The sequence below is a fragment of the Lontra canadensis genome, unplaced genomic scaffold, assembly GCF_010015895.1.
Source record: "Lontra canadensis isolate GAN:19392208 unplaced genomic scaffold, GSC_riverotter_1.0 scaffold53, whole genome shotgun sequence".
Classification (NCBI taxonomy): Eukaryota; Metazoa; Chordata; class Mammalia; order Carnivora; family Mustelidae; genus Lontra; species Lontra canadensis.
Window position 1 is genome coordinate 1,684,425 of NW_022631047.1, and position 21,881 is coordinate 1,706,305.

The 21,881-nt window shown below is 52.3% G+C and overlaps 1 protein-coding gene across 1 annotated transcript; it reads right to left on the reverse strand.

The window, feature by feature from the left end:
- Positions 1-1,055: 1,055 nt before the first annotated feature.
- On the reverse strand, positions 1,056-20,998 carry MYO1A (myosin IA). Its single transcript, XM_032874518.1, has 28 exons — positions 20,907-20,998; positions 19,052-19,185; positions 18,813-18,928; positions 18,457-18,551; positions 18,151-18,255; positions 17,895-17,941; positions 17,692-17,755; positions 17,180-17,278; positions 15,080-15,183; positions 14,817-14,964; positions 14,213-14,331; positions 14,049-14,135; positions 12,581-12,646; positions 12,312-12,416; positions 9,836-9,898; positions 9,426-9,626; positions 9,030-9,256; positions 8,491-8,691; positions 8,145-8,238; positions 7,566-7,715; positions 7,376-7,444; positions 6,895-6,969; positions 3,603-3,737; positions 2,800-2,906; positions 2,271-2,403; positions 2,017-2,169; positions 1,711-1,838; positions 1,056-1,416 (listed from the first exon to the last, which is right to left on the reverse strand). Exons 2-28 carry the CDS (start codon positions 19,163-19,165, stop codon positions 1,293-1,295), a joined length of 3,129 nt encoding a protein of 1,042 aa, XP_032730409.1. The 5' UTR covers positions 19,166-19,185; positions 20,907-20,998; the 3' UTR covers positions 1,056-1,292.
- Positions 20,999-21,881: the final 883 nt, after the last annotated feature.

Sequence of the window (21,881 nt, forward strand, 5' to 3'; positions counted from 1 at the left end):
GGGGCCGTGAGCCGCCTGCTGATGATGGAAGCTCTGGAAGATCAAGGTAGAGGGAAACCCCAGCCTCAAGGCACAGGGAGCTCAGTGGTGGAGACAGGCAAGAGGCAAGGAAGGTAGGGATGGCGAAATGAGGGAGAGACATCCAGAGACAGGAACAAAGGCGGCCATCTGTACACTCTCACAGAGCACACATCTACATTTTATGGCAAACACAGGAGCTGCTTGTTCCCTAAAGGTAGAGACGGGGGTGGGAGAGGCTGAGACAAGCAGAGTCTATAAGGAAACAGATATTAAGGGAAAGGGGAGATATTCAGAGCATTATACAAAATATTACATATTGATATTAGTGAGAGCCCATAGAAAAGGGGACGAGATGGTGCGAGACAGTTGAAAATTAAGAAAAAAATGATGGCAGTGACCCAAGGGAAATAAATGAAGCGGGGGCAGTCCTAGGGGTGGGAGAGTCTGGGACCGGGAGCCTCCCCACCCCCGCAAGTGCTACCAGCTGCAGGCCCCAGCTGCTGGGCAGTGATTAGCAAGAAAACTGTTGGCAGAAGCCTAGCATCTCTGGTGTACAGAAAGGAAGAGGATGCTGGGGGGCACATGTAGCAGAGCCCAGTGATGAGCTGGGGGATGGAGGGGGCAACTCCTGGGTGTAGGGGACCCTGCATTCCCAAGCTCACCTTAGCTCACATGAGCCCTCCAGCCTTGGGCCTCTTTTCAGGCTAAATCTCCAAAGGATCCTAGTTTCCGACAAGACAGGGATCCTTACTTCTTCCCTCCAGGGACACACTTAATGAATCAGCCCGTTGGCCACCTGGGACCTGAGCCCCATCGCTGGCTACCCCACCCCCACCCCAGTCTCTCCAAACCCCGCCAGAGCTCAGCCGGTCAAGGAGGCCAGAGACAATTTCCCTTCTTTTCCATTCTTATTATCTGCATTTGCTAGCTCCAAGGAGCCTGAGGAGGGGGAAGGGGGCGAGAGCAGTCAAAGTACAAGTCCTGTGAAGGCCAGGAAACAGGGACTCACCCACACTGAGCAAATGTTTGGAAAGTCACTTGTTTTATTAGTGGTCAAAGAGCCTGAGGGTGGGAGGAAGCTAAGTTCTAAGGGAGAGGAGACTGGAAGAGTGTGGGAGAAAGGTCCTCTTCAAGGGCTCTTCAGTCTCTGAGCCCCATCCCCGGGATCAGAGGGGTTGGACAGGAGATTCTCTCACAAACACGGGTGGGCAGGATGGGCACTGGTCCAGGAGAAGAAGCTGCTGTCTCCGCCTTCGGCCCCCACCTCCTCACTATACGGTCACTTCCAGGCCATGGCTCCCTTTCTTCTTGCAGCTTAGCTTGTCATTTCTACCGCCCTCAGGGCCCTGGATGACCTTGACAGTCACACTGCTCTCCTTGAACCTCACTGAGAAACTGGAGGGGGAGCAGGCAGAGGGGCAAAGCTAGTACCCCCATCCCCTCACCCCTACTCCCGTATTTTCATGATGGCCTCCCCTCCCCTTCTTGAAGGAAGTGCATCTCTCCTCCCCTTGCGTCAGAAGACTCAGGGCCCCAGACAACTTGGGTGGGGAGACTAAGAAGACCTCCGAGTCTTGCCCTGACAGAGTGTGCTTCGGTTTCTGACTACACGGATTTTTCCGGTCACAATGACCAACAGCTTGGTTATCTGCCCCCAAGCTGGCCCTCAGCCCCAGCTCATGGCCTTACTTCTCAGTCACGGTGACTGGAAGCTGCTTCTGTGTGGTATCCAGCACAGCCCGGGACATTCTGGTTAGCAGTTCAATCACATTTTCGCTGACCAGCAGGAAGTCCCCCTTGGAGCCCGCTGGTGATATCTTAGGAAGGGGGAGAAAGAGTGAGGACGGGATTCCTTTTACCTCCATAGGAGCAGCCTTAGAGGCATGGAAGGCCCAGAGTGAGAGGTCTGGGCCCCATCACCCCCAGCCCGCCCCAACCCCATGATGCCCACCGCCTTCCCCAGCCTAAGGGCCTGCAGCCAAGGAGCTCTGATACCTCACTCAGATGTAAGCTGAAAAGCCCATCCTTGAAGCTGGTGACTGACACCCCGGCCACACTGTCCAGCCCAATGACAGTTTTGGGCTGGGACTTCTTGGTGTCTATGAGAATCACATGCCCCTTGGTCAAGAGAAGAATTCGGGAGGAAATCTAAGACAGAAGAGGAAAGTGTGAGGAAAGGCAAGGATGAACCCCCACCCTTCCAACTCTGGAGCAAGTTCTGGGGAGGGGTTCAGGATGCGGGCCTTCACCTTGCCATTGCCACGATTGACCTTCTTCACGGTCTCTGCCATCAGAACAGGCCCATCCGTTCCGTTCGTCAGCTTCTGCAGCTTGGGGTTCCCTTGCAGCCCAATGTAGTCACCGCGGAATGGGATGGGGACACTGAGGACACACAGGAGGTACATGGTGGAGACCAGGTCCTTATCACTGACCCCCAAGGCCCTGGGCCTCCCCGCAGTGAGTTCCCCTCGTAGTCCTCCCACGCCCCTTTCCCCATCCTCCACCATATCTTCTCTCTCAGTGGTTCTCAGAGCGTGGGCCACGACCAGCAGCAGCGTCCCCTGGGTACTTGTCAGAAAGGCAAATTCTTGGGCCCACAGCCCCAGACCTGCTGAATCAGAAACTCTGAGAAGGGGGTGCAGCCATATCTGGGTGTTATCAAGCCTGCCAGGTGGTGCCTATGCACACCCAAGTTTGGGAACCACTGCCCTAATCCACCTGGGGGATGCTCCTTTGCTCGTGATGAGACTGACTGCACGGGGTCTGAGGGGCCCTCACCTCTGGGGGTAGGAAGCCTTCTTGCCCTTGAACAGTTCACTGGCACAGAGCTTCTCCCTCAGGATCTCTACCTGCTTTGGGGACAGCCGATCCCGGAATTTCTTGCACTGTGGGGGGAGGGGCAGGGGCTAAGCTCCCAGAGGCAGGGGGCAGGCCTGGGAAGGGTGGGTAGGAAGAACAACCGAGAAGTGGAGAAGAGGAGAGACAGCAAACAGAACAGGCTCGAGGCACTTCAGAGAGGGCAGGGGCTGGAGGAGCCCTGGGGCCCGAGGGCCTCTGGGGGAGAGGGTTGGAAACCATCAAATGCTAGCCCTAGGAGGGAGGGCTGTATGCCCAGCACACAGCACAAGGCCTAGTCTAGACAGGTGCTCAGTTAAGTATTTCCTGAACGGAAGAACACTGTGCTAAGTGAAATAAGCCAGACATAAAAGGATAACGTATGACTCTACTTATATGAGGCCCCTAGCACAGTCAAATTCACAGGGAAAGTGGAGTGGATGTTCCAGGGGCTGGAGGAGTGGGGAGTGGGGAGCGGGGAGTTATTGCTTAATGTGTACAGAGGTTCAGTTTGGGATGATGAAAAAAGTGTGGAGACGAACGGGGTGATGGTCTTACAACGATGTGAATGTGCTTAATGCCACCAAACTGTCTACTTTAAAAATGGTTTAAACGGCCAATTCTGTTATGTATGCTTTTTCACAATTAAAAAAAGAGAGGGGGGGAGTGGAAGAGGGAGGCAGATGAGGAAAATCAGAAGGAGGAGGGAAAGAGAAATGAGAAGTGCCGCGCCGGGCCCCCCTCACCTTCCAGCGGTAGAAGAGCTGCCGCAGCTCCTGGTTAGCTGCGTGGAAGCACCTGTAAGGGGCGGCCGGCCACGTGCTGTCCAGGATGTTGGTTGACGGCAAATTGTCCTTCAGCCCCAGCAGGAACTTCTGTGTCTACATGGGGAGGGGGCGGGATTGGGAATGGACTGATAAGAAGGAAGTTCTCCCAAGAGGCAAACTCTCCTCTAGATCCTGCCACACAAGAGGAGGGAGGCCCCCCCCAGAGCAAGAAGCATCAAGCGGAGTGAGGAGATGGAAGGGAGTCCCCTCCCCGATCTCTTTTGGTGTCAAGTGTAGGCTGGATGCTGGCCAGTAAGAGTGTGATCGGGAGACTGAAGGGAGGGAAGGGTTGGTTCCAAGCAGAGATTTGCTGCCCAGGGTAGGAGAGGTGAGAGGAACCAAGGTGAAAACTGGCCTCCATGTTTTGACAGTTCGCTCCTGTGCCTTCCTGTTGTCTTGGTTCACAATTGCCTACCGTTAGCCACCACTATCTGCGGGGGCTGCCTCCCTTCCTCTCTGATCAGTCCAGTCCAACACCTCCACCTGGCATTCAAAGTCTTCCACCTAGAGCCCAAGCTCGTGCCACAGGATCCCTGCACTGCGCTGGCACGCCTCTCAGACAGGACTCCTCGTCACGCCCTCTGCCCAGCCCACGTGTTAGCTCTTTGTGCCTTAGTCCATGCTGCTCTCGGCTCAGCTCTGCCCACTCAGACCCTACCCATCCTTTGAAATGCACCTCCATACCTAACATTAATTAGATACACTCATCCAACAGCGATGCAAGCTCAAATTTCTCCTAATGTCCTTTATAAACTTCTAAAAATGTTCTTTTTAGCTTTGCTTTTATTTTTCCTGTTCTGGGATCCAATCAAGTTTCACCCATGGCCTCTGTTTACTCTCCCCAAATAAAGAACAAGGACTCTCAAGTCTTTATATCCGAGGGAGCACGGAGCACCCTGTTTGTTTGTGGCGTAGAATTATTGAAGATATGGAGAATGGCTTGATCTTGGGGTGCCCAGATGGCACCATGGGTGAAGCAGCTGACTCTTGATTTCAGCTCAGGTCATGATCTCAGGGCCTTGAGATCAAGCCCCACGTCAGGTTCCTTGCTCAGCTTGGAATCGGCTTCAGGGTTCTCTCTCTCTCTCCTTCTGTATCTCCCCTGCCCCTCTCCATCTCGCTTGTTCACAATCTCTTCTTCTAAAATAAATGAATCTTTTAAAAAGAATAGCTTGATTTTGAGCACTTCTAAGTTTTCAGAATATTTTTTTAAAGATTTTATTTATTTATTTGACAGAGAGAGATCACAAGTAGGCAGATAGGCAGGCAGAGAGAGAGAGGAGGAAGCAGGCTCCCTGCTGAGCAGAGAGCCGGATGATGCCGATGCGGGCCTCTATCCCAGGACCCTGGGATCATGACTGGAGCCTAAGGCAGAGGCTTTAACCCACTGAGCCACTCAGGTGCCCCAGTTTTCAGAATTTTTATGGAAAATTTTTACTAAGACATTAGGTTAGAAAAATTAAAATAGAAAAAGGCAGTGTACTCAGTATATTGTTGTAACTCTGCAGGAATTATCCCAGCTCTTTGATACTTCCACCACAAAGATCTAGCAGCCTTGGTCTAACCGTTAAGTTCCCGGTCCTTGGTCAAGTCTAGTTTGATTTAATTCAATGAACATTCCTAAGCATTTCCCACAATCCCCCATGCTCTAACTGATGTGGCATCTCTGAGTATTTTCTCTTTTTAATTGTTTTTCTTTAGATCTAGAAAGTCTTGCTTTTCCCCTTACAGCCCTCCTGCCCCGGGTAGGCCTCTGTGGGGGGAGAGGGGACCATGTGGGGAGACAGTCTTAGGCAGGCATTAAAACTCTGGAGTCAAACAGTGTGTATCCCAGCTCTCTTGCCCTTACCACCTGCAGGACCCCTCAGTTAGTCAGCCTCTCTGGGCCTACCAAATGCAGGAAAGAAAAGGGTCTACCTCACAGGATTTTGACAGCATTAGAGTCAATGCATGTAAAGGGCCTAGGGCATAGTAAGTATTCAAAAAATAGTAGGTATTCGCATTAGTTACAGGCAAGGCAATAGCAAAATACAAACTCGTCAGAAACACTGAAGGAATCCATGCCACCTGGCCCTGTACACATGCTTCTGTAGGGGCTGTGGTTCACTGAAATACTGGTCTAAACCCAACAGCTGCTGGGGTGACATTCAGCAGATGCCTGATAATATGCAGATAAAAGAAAAGGTAGAAGAGGGGCCAGTCAGGAGGTAAGAGTTGAATCAGATTACTGGCCTCAGGGATGCAGCGAGAGAGCACGTACTCTAGGAAAGCAGACAGTCTGGGGCCATCCTGATGGAGCCCCCCTGGGGCAGGAGAAGGAGGACACAGCAAAGGCTCAGGGAGACAGTGAGGAGGCCCAGTAAGGATCCCACCACTCCAACCACAAAGGGGAGCTCCAATGAGTGTATTCCAGAAGCATAATTAGTAAGAGTCCTAACTGTCAAAAATGGAATCAGCAGAGGTCAACTCTGCTTTACCCCAGCCCTCTGTCCAACATGTCCTGCTCTCTGTCCCTCTCTCTGGCTTTTTGCAAGGCGTCACTGGAAGTGCTACTCTCTTCCTGTCTGCTTTCCCTCACTGCTCCTCAGAAGCACCTTTGCTGTTGGATGGACGTCTCTGTCCACTTTCCTCTCCCTGGAAACTGCCCAGAGTTTGAATGTCCTGGCTTCTTCCTGCCACCTGGACCCAGATCCTCCAGAATTAAGATCTCTCCTGAGATTTAACTTTGGACTCACTTGCTATGGTTTCAGAAGAGGTGGAAGGGAGGATTCCTCCACTTTCACCCCAACCCTAAAATGGATCTTGGAAGGCTGAGTTAGTTAGCCCTATGTGTGTCCTCACGGTGCTCTTCCAGAAGGCTCAGCCTCTTCCACGGCTGTTAACCACCCAGCCCATCTCTTCCCGAGCCTATTCACCACGGCTCAGTCAGTGTGCTGGGAGCCCTTCTGGCCACAAGGTTGCCAGCCGTGTCCGCCCAGGCCAGAACGCCCTCCCATTCTGCCCCTGGGCCCTGGGACACTGGAGCCTGCTTCCCGCTGGTGGATGCCCCACTCCCTTTTATCTCCCGACTTCAACACTAAGTAGGAGCAGATGGAAGAAGCCTGTTGGGGGGAAAGCCTTGAGTCACCTCTTCTCAAACCACTCATCTTCCTTTTCCAAACCTGTGCCCCACCCAACCCTCCACCTTCCACCCCCGAACCCCACCACTTACTATGCTCTTATAGATGAAATTTGACAATGTGAGGGCAGCCCCTGACCGGAAATACTTTCGATAATCCTTGCGGGCCTGGCAGGGACATAGGAGAAAGGAGTCAAAGTTAAAGAGAGACAGTTGACAGAAGACAGATCTAGAAGAGGTTCTATATTTTTCACTCACACAACGAACACAGTAAGATAGAGCTGCGACTGTGCTGCAGGGAGAGACAGACGGGTTGGCCAAGAGGAGGGCCCTCCAAGCCACAGGCAGAGCTCTGTTTCCAAGTCGGAGACACACCCCTGCACACAGACACATCCCCCCTCCCGCGGCCACCCTCCCAGACCCACAGCAGACCGCACAATTGCGCAGGCGCAGACCTGCCGTCACACCGCACTCCCTGCTCCACTTTCTGCCCTGCACTTGACACAATCAGGGAGAAAGCATGTGGGGAAGGACCTGTGTGTGGGGAAGAGGCCCCTCTGCCCTTCCCAGTTACCTTCCACCCTCTCACAAAAGCCTGGATCAGCAATATCGATGACTTTATCTTCCCGTATAGTATCCTTTGCTGCAGAAAACAATAGGGCTGTTAGAAAGAAACTCCATCTCCTGAACCAGCTGTCCCGCTTCCCAGTCTCTTATGAGAGCCAGGGGGTGAGCCCTGGGGGGGCAGGGGCGGTAAGCGGTACCCTGCTGCCCCGAAACCAGGCGGAGATGACGATCTGACTCTTGCGCATGAGCTGGTAGTGGGCCCGGGCGCGCCAGCCCCGGTAGGTCTTCTGGATGATCGTAGCGAGCTGCTGCAGCCGCAAGCGCCGCTGCTCCTCCAGGAAGAACAGCTGTGGAGAGTAGAAGGGGGTGGGTGGTGAAAGCCTGGCCTGGTGGCCCCCAGGGCTCCTGGCCTTCCCAGCCAGTGGTGTCATCATTGCTCAGTCACTCCCTGGGCACCTACTGAACTCTGTCTCAGGCCAATGCTAGGTTTGGACGATTGGACACAAGGGGCGCATCCCCGGGACCCCCAGGAGTCCCACCCCAGCCAGAGGCACTCAGAGTGGGCTGTGCAGGCCCCTATCTGCCAGGGCTCAGGGCAGGGGCATAGCTCAAGGATTCAGGTCCCAGGGATAAAGTCCTGGCTGAGAGCAGACTACCTCACCCACCATCCGTCCCTAGTTACGGATGCTTCCCTAAAGCCTGGCCTCTCACTGGGGGGCTCTCCAACCTGGCTGCCTCCTACTCCCTGCCAAACACAAGTGCCTCCTCCTACTCACAGTCTTGGGGCTTCTGATGAAGATCTTCGTCTTCCCGAAGGCCAGCTCCTCTGAGGACAAGCTCAGCTCCCCGATGACCTTCTCAACCCCCTCCCTACAGGAACAGATGGGGAAAGTTGCCCAGGCGCATCCCAGGGAGGGCCTTCTTTTACCTTTCCCCAACTCCCTCTACCCAGGGAGAAGAGCTCCGGGCTTGCACAGATTTCAGAGCCCCTGAAAAGTGAGAATTCATTTCCCCAAGTATCCATTCACGGACCTTTGGGGATTTCCACTGTCTGCTCCCTCCCTGGCCCAGATGGTCCCTGGCTGCCCTTCCCAGCTCCCCTGTCTCCCCCAGGGGTCTTACCGGTCTTCCCCATTCCAGCGAGGCCAGGTGCTCCGGCTCAGCAATCGGTATCTTTCCAGGAAGGGCCCGTACCTCTGGCGGTAGGCGTAACCCGCCCGTCGCACCCGCACATTCTCTAGCAGTCCCAGGTACCGAGTCTGGACGTCCACCAGCTCCGATGAGAACTGACCTTGCTGCTGATGCTCATTGGGCTTTATACACCTTGGGGTGGAGGCACAGGCTTCAGGAGCTTCACCTTTGCAAGTGTGACCCATTCTGGTCTCCAGAACCCTGTTCTGCACACATTCCCCTGAGTAGAAACATTTCAGAGGAAGTGAACACACTGGCCTTTCCAGCTTCACTCACTGATGCACGGTTCCTACCAAAGTCTGATGGCTCTCCCTGCTCCAGGACTCTCAGCAACTCATCTGACTTTGTTTTTTATGAGGGAGGGGTCTCTGACACCCCTATTCCGGAGACACCCCCCCAAAGGACATTGTGCGTGGACACTGCATGTGTCATCACATACAGTGCATTTCCCTATGAGCCCAGCATGTCACCTGATGTAGTTGGGGTTTTTAGAATACAGGTTCTTCATGAGTATGGCCACAGAATTCTTGAACTGGGCCCCAGCAGTTGGGGGGCGTTTGAGAGATGCCTGCTTGGGATCTCCCTCAGGGAACAAGGACCGAAGGAGGGGGTGCCGGGCCTTCCACATGGCCTCGGACAAGTCCCGGAAGAGTAGGTCATTGTTCTTATCAATGAAGCTGTTCACGTTGTAAGTCACCTGTAGAGGAACAGCTGTTGGTCTGGAGGGCCCATGACCTTGCCCCAGCAACTGGTGCTCCCAGTCTCAGCATGACGTATTCCCAGATCTCATCTCCCCATAGTTTCTTCCCCATTGCCTTTCGCCCACGCCCAGCCCTGGTCTCTACCCTCCAGCCCTGCCATGTCACCTTGCCCGCATAGTGGCAGATACGGAAGCTGCTGAGGCCCATGGTGTGGTCATACTGGCGCTGGGCATTCTGGGTGACTTTGCTCTCATAGTGATTGTGCTTGGAGAAGAGCTGGTTCAGCTTCGCTAGGAAAGTGGTGTCGCTGACCATCCCAGGCCGTAGGCACTCCTCGTCCAGCATGGCCAGGATGCCTCGCTGATTCTGGTCAGGGAAACAAGATCAGCCCAACCTAGGCCAGGGCCTCCAATATGTCCACATCCTCACTGCTGTCCCTCTGCCCCTCATCCTTTGTCTTGTTTACCATCTTTACCAAGTGGGGCAGGGAAAGGCGGGTAGGAGAGACAGGGCAAGGATATTCAGGCAGTCTGGAAGAGGAAGGAGGTCTCAGGGATGAGAGAAGGGTAACTCACATGCTCAATGAGGTTGCAGATAATGCCATTATCAAAGTAGTCCACCTTTGTCCACGGTATGCCCTGGCAAGAGGTAATGTAACAGGTCACAGGAGCAGGTCCAAGACGAGTCTCTGAAGACCTCATGGGACTCAGGCTCCCTTTGACCCACCCCACAAAGGACTCAGAAAGCCCCATAGTTAAGGGGGTGCTTGGTGTGATTTCTGTTTAGGTCCCCATCCCTCCAAGGTTTTGATGGAGAATTTGTGGGGTGGGTGGCTAGACACGTGGGAGGACCCAAAGCAGCTGTGAGGGACAGGGAAATGCTTCAGAGTGCCCAATAGGCACTGTGGGCTGGAGAGGGAGGTGTCATATGTTGAGTGAAGGCTGGGCTAGGGGTTACTCCACTGTGGCAGTAGGGAAGGGTCCCCGAGTATGTGGAAGAGAGAATGGCTACGCTGCTCTCACAAAAACCTATAAGCCAAAGTGCACGAGCCAACTTCATCAAATAGCAGACCTAACTTAATACATCTTCAAAGACTTACATCAGTGCTTCCCGAGCTTGGATCGCAGTCATCTGGAGGGCTTGGGAAAACGGACTGCTGGGCCCCACCCCCAGGCTTTCTGACTTAGCATGTCTGGGACAGAGCCCAGGAATCTGCCTTTCTAACACCTGATGCTCCTAGTTTGAGAACCACTAATCTACCTGATACTTTGGGATTGTGTAGTTTTTGTTTTTGTTTTTTTAAAGCAAGAATGGGGGTGCCTGGGTGGCTCCGTCAGTTAAGCTTCGGACTCTTGATTTCAGCTCAGGTCTTGATTTCAGGGTCACTTGTTCTGTGCTCAGTGTGAAATCTGCTCGAGATTCTCTCTCCCTCTGCCCTCCTCCCCCAAGCCCCACACATACGTGCACACTCTCTCTCTCAAATAAATAAATAAAATCTTAAAAAAAAAGATTTATTTATTTGAGAGAGAGAGAAAGCAAGAGCAGGAGTAGGGCAGAGGGAGAAGGAGAAGCAGACTCCCTGTTGAGCAGGGAGCCCAACTCGGGGCTCAATCATGACCTGTGCCAAAGGCAGACACCAATCGACTGAGCCACCCAGGCGCTCCAATAAATAAATCTTTTTTAACAAAGGCAAGAATGGTATAGAAGAAGACCCAAAGATAATTGCTCCCCACTTTAGGGATAGCTGCAGGTGAGATGGCTCCTGATTCCACCCAAGGGCCACACCTCCCAGGCTCAGGCCATTCCCGGGTATGGGGATGTGGCAGGGGAACACAAGCCTCTCTCTCTTTTTAGGGATCCTTAGGGAATCACAGATCTTTAGGGAACGCGTAGTGGAATTAAGTAGAGTTGCCCTCCTACTTCATCCCCAATATGCCTTCCCTAACTAGTTAAATGAAGTATGAGATCCTTACAATCCTAGTAGCAATAAAGATACTTCTTTGTTTACCGATACAGAAAGATCTCTTGTTAACTGATGAGAGCACGATGTGGAGCAGATTGTATTCACTGCCATTTGAATAAATTCTGTGGGCAAATGTACTTATAGATTTGCTTGATTACATATAAAAGACCTGTGAAAAGAGGGCCCCTTCAGTTGGCTCTAGATGGTAGGAGTTCTAGGAGGCTGGGGACAAGCTGGGAGGGAGCTGAGCTCTTCTTTATGGGCTTTTTAAAGAAGTTTTTGAATTTCGAAGCATGGGAATGTGTTCTCCATTTGATCATTAAATTTTTAAACTAAAAATATACAAAACAACTAAGAAAAAAAATAAAACCTTTCCCACACATTGTGGCCACATTGCCTGAAATTCTGCCACAGCGGATCCCTGACGGTTCCCAGGCAGCATCCCTGGGAGGGTTTTGACGAGCGAGACTCTCAGCCATTCACACTCTGGAGTGGGTTAGCTCAATCAGATAGCTTTTCTCACACCTAGCCACAGAAAACAAGGGTTCTTGGCAAACAGGGGAAGGAGTGTGGAAATGTTGAGCCATGGGGCACTTCTGGGGAGGAAGTCTGGGATCAGAGTGCCACAAGCGGGGACAGTGACATCAGCCAGGGCCCCAAGAGACAGAGAATTCTGAGACGTTAAAGAAAAGCACCAAAAGGGATGTGGTAGGGTGATGAGGGCAGGAGAAATGGCCCTTCTAAATCTGGTTCACAGTGCGCTTCAGGCCAAGCACAGTTGTCACCACACCCGCGTGAGGTCTCCCCCGCCACATCCGTCTGCCCCTTCCCTGCATGGCCCGGAGGCGGAGGCGGGGGTGGGGGGGTGGGGGGGGGGGGGGGGTTGGGGAGGAGGGCCTGAGGGATGGAGAGTAAAAACCAGGGCTTCTCGGTAATGCTGGACTGCACCTGTGCAAGGGAAACTTGTTGTCCTTTGTGTTCACATCTGGGGACAAGTGAGAGGAAATTGTGATGGGGGAAAAGGACAGATTGGGCACGTGCCCAGAAGCAATTTCCAAGAGGGTAAGCAGGGGATGTCTCGGCCGTACCTCCCTCTCATACTCCTCTTGCTCCTCTTTCAGCGTCATCTGGATGAACACCTGCTGCAGCTTCTCGTTGCAGTAGTTGATCACAAACTGCTCAAAGCTATTATCCTGAGGGAGGGGCCCCGGGCAGAAAGGGAGCCGCTCAGCCCAAGCCCCTTTCTGCCTCTCAGCCCTATGCCTCCCCTCTCTCACCACCCCCTCCCCAGCCCTGAGTTTACGTGCCCCAACCCCGAGGGGAAGCAGGGTGCTGCAGCTGGGCAAAACTCTCTCACCTCTAAAATTTCAAAGCCGTAGATATCCAGGACCCCCATTACCTTCTTCTTCTCCCCAGTGCCCACCTGAAGAGGAGGAAAAGATAAGTCTGAGGACGGGCCTCCTCTGCAAACCAGGCCAGGCCCTTCTGGGGCAGAGGTGACTGGAGCAGAGGGTGAACAGAGCCATGGGTGAGCTTGACCATGCTGGGAGAGGACTGCTGTGATTTTATCCTCCTTCCTCCTCTGCATGGTAGAGGACAAGTAGAGGGAGGGAGGGAGGGAGGGAGGAAGGGAGATGTGAACAGATTCTAGGCTGGTGCTCCCAGGGAATGAGGCAGGAAGACGGTAAGATCCTCTTTGGACAATAGCCATCTCTTAGATTTATAAGGCATTTTACAAAAAAGTCTACGTTCTCACTTCAAGAAACCTCACAATAACCTTAGAAGGTGTGATTATTCCCATTTTACAGATGAACAAATCACATTTCAAAAGAGCTAAGCATTTACCCAAACCTAGATTTAAATCCTATTTTTCTCAGCTGCCTTTCAGTAATAGCTTCTGAATTGATGGCATTTTCATGTACAAAAAGCTTTGAATACTAACTCCATTTTGATCTAATTCACATTCCATAAAATTTACCCTTTAAAGGTGTATGATTCAGTGCTTTTTTTTTTTGTTTTGGTATATCCAAAAGGTATATGACCATCCCCACTACCTCATTCCAGAACATTTTCATCAGCCCCAAGAGAAATCTTGTACCCACACCCATTAGCAGACACTCCCCACTTCTCCTCCATCCACCCCAAGCTCCTGCTAGACATCAATCTGCTTCCCATCTCCATGGATTTACCTATTCTGGACATTTCATATACATGGAATCATACATAATGTGACCTTTTGTGTCTGGCTTCTTCCACTTGAATGTTTTCAAGATTTGTCCATGCTGAGCATGAATCAGTACTTCGTTCCTTCTTAATATCCCACTGTATGAATATACCACATTTTGTTTATCCACTCATCAACTAATGGACATTGGAGTCGTTTCCACTTTTGGGGTAGTATGAATAATGCCTCTCTGAACTTTTGGGTACAGGTTTTTATGTGGACATCTGTTTTCAAATCTCTTGGGTATATATCTGGGAGTGGAATTTCTGGGTTATATGGTAACCACGTACGTAATTTTATCCAGTCCTCACTAAGCCCTGTGAAGCAGGTAGCCATTAGTGTCCAATTTTCCAAGTCAGGAAACTGAGGCTCAGAATCTCCGTGAAACGAAAAGGCCACGCAGGCAATAAATAGGGGATCCGGAGAGTCAAACCCAAAAACTAGAGATGTTTCCACAACAACACACTACTGGAAGGAACGGAACCCTACGCTTCGTCCTTCCTCCTCTGCTCGTCTCAGAACCTGAAGTATGGGGATGGTGACCAGGGCAAGAAAGGTGAGGCAGACAGGAGAGTGTTGGGAGCAGAGAGCCACCTCTCACCTTGATGCTCTCATTGATTCGGTTCACGATCCAGTTGAAGAGGCGGCTGTAGATATTCTTGGCCAGAGCATCGCGAGCATACTGAGCCTGCGGGTAGGGCCAGCTGGTTAGGGGAGTAGCCACAGAAGAGTCTCCAGATCAGCCTCACCCCATAGGGCCCTTACCTGAATGACATTCAGTGCAGTGACCACCTTTTCTTTGGCTGTTTTCATGGTCCTTGAGCACAAAGCTTTCTCTAGTTCCTCTGATTTCAAACCCATCATTTCCCCAATCTCCTGAATTCCTGGAGTGAGGAGGAAAACACAACATGGCCTGAAAAGAGGGCTTTCCTCCCAGGGAAGGAGGGCCGAGAAGTGACACTGCTGGGAGACAGGTGTCCTTGGGTCTTGCTGGGGATATCCTTATAGTCCATCCAGAACACAGCCCAGGAGGAATTTCTGGGGGGGGGGGCGGAGGAGGAGGAGGACAGAGGGAGCTCTGGACACTTTGAATGCATTCTCCACTTGAATAGGACAATCTCCCGAAATGCTTTGTAAAAACTCCACTGAGATTCAGAGAGGTCCCAGAATCTAGGTCTATCGAACTTCAACACCTCATTCCAAAGTGTCTCTCTGGGAATCTCCATCAGTGTGTCTAGGGAAGAGCTCGGGAATGGGCGGAGCGGGACTGAATCAGAGTGAAGTCAGTGACATGGGAGTTGGTGGAAGAACAGAAATCGTAGTAGAAGATTTGGGAGCTGCTTGGGGTTACCAGCAGGGCGATGCAGACCTCTCCCATCCCGAATGCCACTTGCTGATATCCCATTGGCCTGGAACTCATCTGCCAGCTCCACGTTCCCCAGCTTCAGCACGAGGGCCGTCACCTCAAGCACCTGTTGAATCTCCGCCTCCGAGAACCCAATCACAGTCATTGCACTCTTGAGGAGAGAGCAGAAATCAGAAGCTGAACCGTGGTGGCAGTTCAATGCGTCCCTTCTCAAAGCCAAAGCCTGGGCTCAGGAGCTGACCTAAGGGCCCACCCTGTGCACCCACCTGTACGGCCTTGAAGTTGGAGGTGTCGTCCATGCCGTCCACTCTGGACACTTTCTGGTTTAGGTAGGTGTAGCCACTTGTGTCCCGCTCGAGCTTCAGGGCCTCTGGGAGGGCCAGTGCGAGGGAAGAGGGTTAGTACGCAGGCTCTCAAGAGGCTTATGGCCTTGACTCTCACAGCCCCTGACCCAGCTTGGTATACTCATTAATTCAAAGGAGCCATTTTTGTTTTAGACTTTTCCCCTGCCTCCTTTGTTTGGGGATCATTAATTCCCATGAGAATAGATGAAATTTTTAAGTAGTATTTAGGGTTTGGGCGTGCTTAATCCAACTTTTATGATTTTATTTCTTTCTAACTTTTATGAAAGAAAAGACTCACTCCATTCCTCGTCTCACCCTCAGGGTTCTAAACAATGAAAACAAGCAAACTCTCCATCCTGCTCAGTTCTCGGTGTCTCTCAGAGGAGAAAGGTGAGGAAAGAAGGGTGAGCACCTATCTCCCACCCACTCCAAGCCTCAACACCTCACCTAGACCAGAGTTGGCCCATTCATTATTTTTTCCTTCAGCACCAACAAAGTGTCAGATGCTCTGTTCCCCAAACCTGACCCCTCTTCTGGACACTTCTCTCTGATGTTGTGGGGCTGAGCCAAAAGTCTCTCTTGTGTTCCCCCCATGGTGAGCCTCTATCCCAGCCCACAACATATGGGCAAGATTTTGTTTTCTTCTGTCTCTCCCACAAATGAACACCTTGTGCGTTGGGACTGTGTTTTTCATCTTCATATCCTGTGTGCCTGGCTGCCATATACAAACTTTTTTCTTAAGAAGAAATGAATCAAGGGAATGGTCAAAGCTGTTCACCTGAGGTGGGAAGGAGTAGGTTAGGCATGGAGCTTGAAAGATACCAATTAGCTGTTATTTACCCGATCTGAGAATCAGGGAATATCCCTCAAACTAGAGTGTAATGGCAGCTTCCCCTGAGACACAAATTTTGAAACAGGAACCTGCTAAAGAAGGGTGTCTGGACAAAGAATGAGTCAGAAAGGCCCTGGGATGATGACACCAGGGAGGCCCTGTCCGGACTTGGCTTCAATCAATCGTTGAATCAACCAGAACAGGCTACTAGTGCCTATGATTCAGACAACCCGAACACAACCAAGACTATGGAGCCAGGAAGGAAGTATGTGAGCTATAGGGGCTCTTGAACCAGGGAGACCCCCACAAGGGGCAAGGAGAGAGTCACAAGTCCAGTGGAGAACAACCAGAAACCAAAAGGTAGGTCCTTGGGGGCCAGACACCCACAATGCTCATAGCTAGAGGCTGGATTGGGAGGTAAACACTGGCAAGGCCTGAAGTCCCACCGGACTCCACGGTGCTGCCCACCCAGAGCCACCTCGGGCCGATCTAGCATCCAGCGCTCCCCTGGACAAGGCAGGGTACTCCATGACTAGTGCTCTGCCAGCCTCCAGCACAGGCCTGTGGCACTGATCACACTGTATTTTGCTGTGTTCCTGTTCAAGTAGCTGTCATCCCTGGGAGACCGTAAGTTCTTGAGGACAGGGTCCATGTCATCTTACTCAACTCTGCATCACTAGAGGCCAGCACAGTGTTCGAGCACAGTAGTATTCAGGAGATGTTTGATGAATGAATAAGTGAAACCTCCATAAAACCATCTAAGAAGAGTAAATCAAGGACAGGGCCTGGGTGAGGCAGATGTAGACCCAGAACAGCTTCTACTACAGCTCATCAAACATTCTTGAACACTTAGAATATCTTGCTGGATTTTCTGCTGAGCTATTGATAAAGCCCCTTAAACTGAAAATAGGAAAGAATGATGGATGGAAATAAGTGTTCCGTTTTTGAAGCCAGCCTGGGGAAACAGGAACCCAAGCAGGAGAGAGGAATAAGAGTCCAGAAGGTTCATTCCTAGCAATACAATCCCAGAAAAAGAAGAGAACACAGAGGTCAGGGGATTGTTCCCAGCAACGAGTGGCTGAGATTCAGAGCGCGGAATGCAGGGAGAAGAAGCCTGAGGGCTGCAGGAGCCCAGAGGAGATGGAATGGAGGTTGGGCTCTTTGGCCTTGTGTCTGGGACAGGCACATACTCAACAGATGGGCATCTGCTCCGGCCAGTAGCTGATAGAAGATGTGGAAGTTCCTTTCTCCTTCAAGCTGCTTCACCACTCGGGATTTCTCCAGCAGATCTGGCAGCAGATTAGAAAATAACATCCTGAGGGGCTGGAAGATGCCACAGCTTCCCTCTAAGTCGGCCCTCATCACTGGTGTTCTGAGGGCTTGGGCAGTCTCAGTGGCTTACTATTCCTTCCTAAGGTAGCAAATCAGCAGGAAGGGACACCGTGGGGTGGGGAGGAGAGAGAGGTGGTGAGCAGAATGGGGATACACGTTTGGGGAGCCTGGGTTCAGTCAGTTAAGAGGCTGCCTTTGACTCAGGGCGTAATCTCAGGGTCCTGTGATCGAGTCCCACCTGCTCAGCAAGGAGTCTGCTTCTCTTTCTCCCTCTGCCCCTGCCCCCAGCTTGTGCATTCTCTCTCTCTCTCTCTCTCAAATAAAAAAAATAAAATCTTAAAAAAGAATAAAAGAATGGGGAGACACGTACAGTTTGTGATGACGCCACCAAGGGGGGATCCCTTGAAGTCGAACTCGATATCCATGTATTTTCCCTTCAGAGACCAGAGAGAGAGAGAGAGAGACGTTGCTTCCTCCTCTTCTCACCACCCTGTCCAGCAGGGGTCTGTGCCTCATTCCTCCATCTCAAGCCCCCACACCCTCTCCTCCCAGGCCAGGGAGATGGTCACTCACAAATCGAGAGGAGTTGTTGTTGCGAATGGTCTTGGCATTGCCAAAAGCTGCAGAGATGGGGAGAGGGGAGGTGAGGTGACTGAGGGGAGGAGAGGGGCTCTTGAGAAGGGGAAGGAGGAAGGTCTTCCAGCCATCATGCCAATCCCGTATTTTTCAGGCTGAACAAGAACGGGGTGAGAGGGTGTAGGGCTAAGTGTCTCTGGGGCCCGTGGGGAGGGGGTGCGGGGGCAGAGAAGGCAGAGACCAGAATCCTCACCTTCCAGCACCGGGTTTGACTGAAGCAGCTGCTCCTTCACAGAGTTCACCTGCTCCCCTTTCCCACAGACAGCCGCCACATAGGACATCACCAGCTTGCTAGCCTCTGTGTGAGGGAAACCTTCACGTGAATCCCCACCCCCCCAACTCCCTTCAAGTCCAGCACCTCACACCCCTCAGAAGCAGAAAAGCCGGGGAGGGATTCCTGGGGTGGGGCAGGGCCAGGCCTGGCTGGGAAAGAGATGAGGGGGGAGCTCGAGCAGTGACTCCATGCCATACCCCCCCCGCCCCCAGCCAGGGCCCTCACCCGTCTTGCCCGCTCCGCTCTCGCCCGTGATGAGGATGCACTGGTCTCGGTCTCGGTCCCTCAGTGACTGGTATGCCACGTTTGCCAAAGCATAGCTTCGTGGGGGAGGAAGCAGGTGATGACTAAGGTGGGGCTAATCCAAGACCCCATCTTTCTCTCCATCTCCAGCCCCCAGAGTCATCTTGGATTAGACTGAGCAAGGGATAGGTCTAGGAAGGGGCTTCCTGGGACCAGGGTGGCGGGGGGCGGTGGGGAAGCTGGAGAGCCTCCTTCAGGAGAAAGGATAGAGGAAATCAGGGTGTCTCGCTCTCAGGAAGTGGGGGCCCTGTCAGCCTTCCCTCAGTCCCTTTACTTACATATGGGGCTTCAGCTCATAGAAGGTATAGTCCCGGTATTTGGCAATGAACTCCGGGCCATAGATGGGCAGCTGTTGGTAGGGATTCACTGAGATCAACACATTACCAATGTAGGTCTGGAGGCAAAAAAAGGGAAAGAGGATGAGCAGGGCTGGGGTAGGGGATGCTGGGAGGGGTGGTGGAAGCACAGGACTGCTCTGGCCACACCCCCGCAGCCAGGGGCACCCACAAGCGCTCACATAAATCTCCTTCTTTTCATAGCGCAGCTGGAGGTTCCTGAGCAGAGGCTCCTGTTCCAGGGGTTCCAGGAGCACCAGGTCCTCCACCCCCACACAGCCTTCCAGAAGAGTCATGTCCAGAGGGGCTGCTGGTCCTGGGAATAAGGGGATCAGTTGGCTGAAGTCTGCTCAGCTTTAGGGGCCAGTAACTGTGTGAGAAGAGGGCAGAAGGAGCTAAGAGAGCCTCCCCTCCAGCTTCTGGCCATAGAGACCATCCTCAACCCAGGGAGGCCTCTGGACTAGCCCAAGCTAACTGTGGGAAGCTGTGGAAACGCTCGCCAAGTGGGGAGAATCCCCTGCTCCCCGGGCCGGGGCTGGTGGGGGTGGGGCAGGGGTGGGATGGGACCACCTGCCTTTGATGGATGGTAAGTAAGGCACCCAGCAGGCAGCAACCCACCCCAGGGGAGCACGGCTGTGCTTCCAGGAGAGCAGCCTGGGGAGGAATGGTAGGCTCTGAAAGCTCACTCCCTGCCCGTCCACCCCCAGCACGGAAGCCCTGGCCAGGGTCCAGCCTCCCTGACCCTCTGCCCCCAGTTCTCCTTCTCACCTCCTACCTCTCACAACCTCTAGTTCAGTCACCCAGCCCACCCACACCCAGTGCAAACATCCTTGCGAAGGTCCCTCTCATGGCCACGATGAGATTCACCTTCTTCTTTTTTTTTTTAAGATTTTATTTATTTATTTGACAGACAGAGATCGCAAGTAGGCAGAGAGGCAGACAGAGAGGAGGAAGCAGGCTCCCTGCTGAGCAGAGAGCCCAATGCAGGATTCGATCCCAGGACTCTGGGATCATGACCTGAGCCGAAGGCAGAGGCTTTAACCCACTGAGCCACCCAGGCGCCCTGAGATTCACCTTCTAAATGGGGGCCAGATGAGATGATTGGTGAATTAGAGGACATGACTTAGAGGAGTTCCTCCAGCAAAGATTAGAATACCCTAAATAAAAGTGAGGTTGGTTTCTCCCACATCAATTAGCTGTCATGAGCCCTCCATGTGCCTACATGGCTATCCCTATGTTTCCATCTCCGGCTTTTACACCCATTGCTGTAACCTTCCGGCATGGACTTTGCCCCAGAGGGACACTCCCAGCTTTTTAGCTCAGGTAGGAGTGGGCAAGGAGGAGCAGAGTTATTGTGGGGCTCCGCACACAATGAGCACATGGCAGGGGCAACCTCGGGAGAAAGCCCGGCCTTCCTGGGTCTTTCCTGCAGGGCCAAGTAGGTGGGGTGGCCTGGTGCAGGACTGAATCATTAGTACAATGGTCAGGGCTACTCCCTAAAAGGAATAAAAAAGCCACATCCTTCTAGTCTCCAGCAATACTGAATCTGGGTGGGGGAGGGAAGGGAGGCAGAGATGAAAGGTGGGGCGGGAGGGGAACGCAGGCTGCCTTCAGCCTTCGCTCTGCTTTCCCCAAGTTTCAGAAAATGAGAGCGCTTGTCACTTCCTAGAAGGACACAACTGCAAGAGAGCAGTAATCATGACAAAAGCAATCTCTAACAATCAGATACCGCAAGCCAGACAGGGCTCCAAACCCTACATACACGAATTCATTTGATGCTTACAAACAATATCCCCATGAAGTAGGTACTATTATTATCCCACATTTTCCACATTAAAAAAACAAAAGTTTTTAAGTAACTTGGCAGGCAGGGGTGAGCAGGAGAAGTGGGGCTGGAGGAAGGCATCTTCTTTGGATTTGGATTGGAGGGGAGTGGGAATGTGGTGGTTCGGGGATGCGGGGAGGGGAAAAGGAAGCTGTCCCCAGATAGGGCACCCCTAGATGGGCAGAGCAGTGACAGGCCAAAGCAAGACTCACCCAACACTGGAACTAGGGTATAACTTCAGTGTCTCTTGGAGAATGGTGAATGAAATCCCAATTGGACAGGAAGGGGGCATAGGAGTCCCAAGGCCCCGAGGGTGGAGAGGTGCGTTCATTAACGGGAGCTGTCCATGGTGTCGGAGAGGCCAGGAAAGAGATTGCCCTCCTCTTGCCAGTGTCCACTCTTCTGACCTTCTACAGTGCTGCCTCTTCTCGCCAAGTCTCCCTATGCCAGTCAAGCCAGGAGAGGCCAGAGACGGCTGCTCAGCACAAAGTCCGAGGCCGTTCCTGCTGAGGGTGTGGCTCGATTAACTCTTCCCAGGCCTGGAGCCCCAGAGGGAGATGCTCAGTCACATGAGAAAGTCCCCCTCACACACTCACATACTGTAGGTAGGAAAGGGTATCTGACTGGGCTTAGCTGAAGGGCTCAGGTAGAGTTCTTGCTCCACCCCCCCCACCCCAAATTTGGAAATAAGAGCAGGAGTGGAATTTATAGCCAAGGAAAACTTCCCCAAAAGTCAGGAATTTTGTCAAAGAGGAAGGCAGGCTGGGGTGTCTTCCCTAGCAAAGAAACAGTACTTCTCTCAAACCTACCTATCTTATTGGGAGTCAGAGGGTATTAAGGACATTACTTGGGGAACTAAGCAGACAAAATCCCCAAATTCCCTCCCCCCGAGTCAGCCCCCCACAAACAGACCCAAAGGTTACAGGTAGTGATACCACCTGGCATTTGTGTACATGTCAGTTTCATGGACTCCCACATGTACCAGTCATCTCCAGGAATCACATCACCCTGTCAGTTAGGCAGCACAGCTACTCACTCCATTGAAAATGAAAATTAGAGGCGAATACGAGGTCCTACAGACAATACGTGGCAGAACCAGGAATAGAATACAGCTCCCTGACCCTAAGTCACCCATAGGGTTCAGCCCAAGTTTTGGTATTTCTGATTTTTAACCTTCTAGAACCTGA

Bases quoted from the DNA above. Each gene is read 5' to 3' on its own strand.
- MYO1A (XM_032874518.1), bottom strand. From the start codon at position 19,165: ATGACTCTTCTGGAAGGCTGTGTGGGGGTGGAGGACCTGGTGCTCCTG. The intron at 7,716-8,144 runs GTGAGTAGGAGG...TACTCTCCACAG, and splicing joins TCATCAGAAGCCCCAAGACT to CTGTTCTTCCTGGAGGAGCA. The intron at 7,445-7,565 runs GTACCGCTTACC...TGTTTTCTGCAG, and splicing joins CCTGGTTTCGGGGCAGCAGG to CAAAGGATACTATACGGGAA.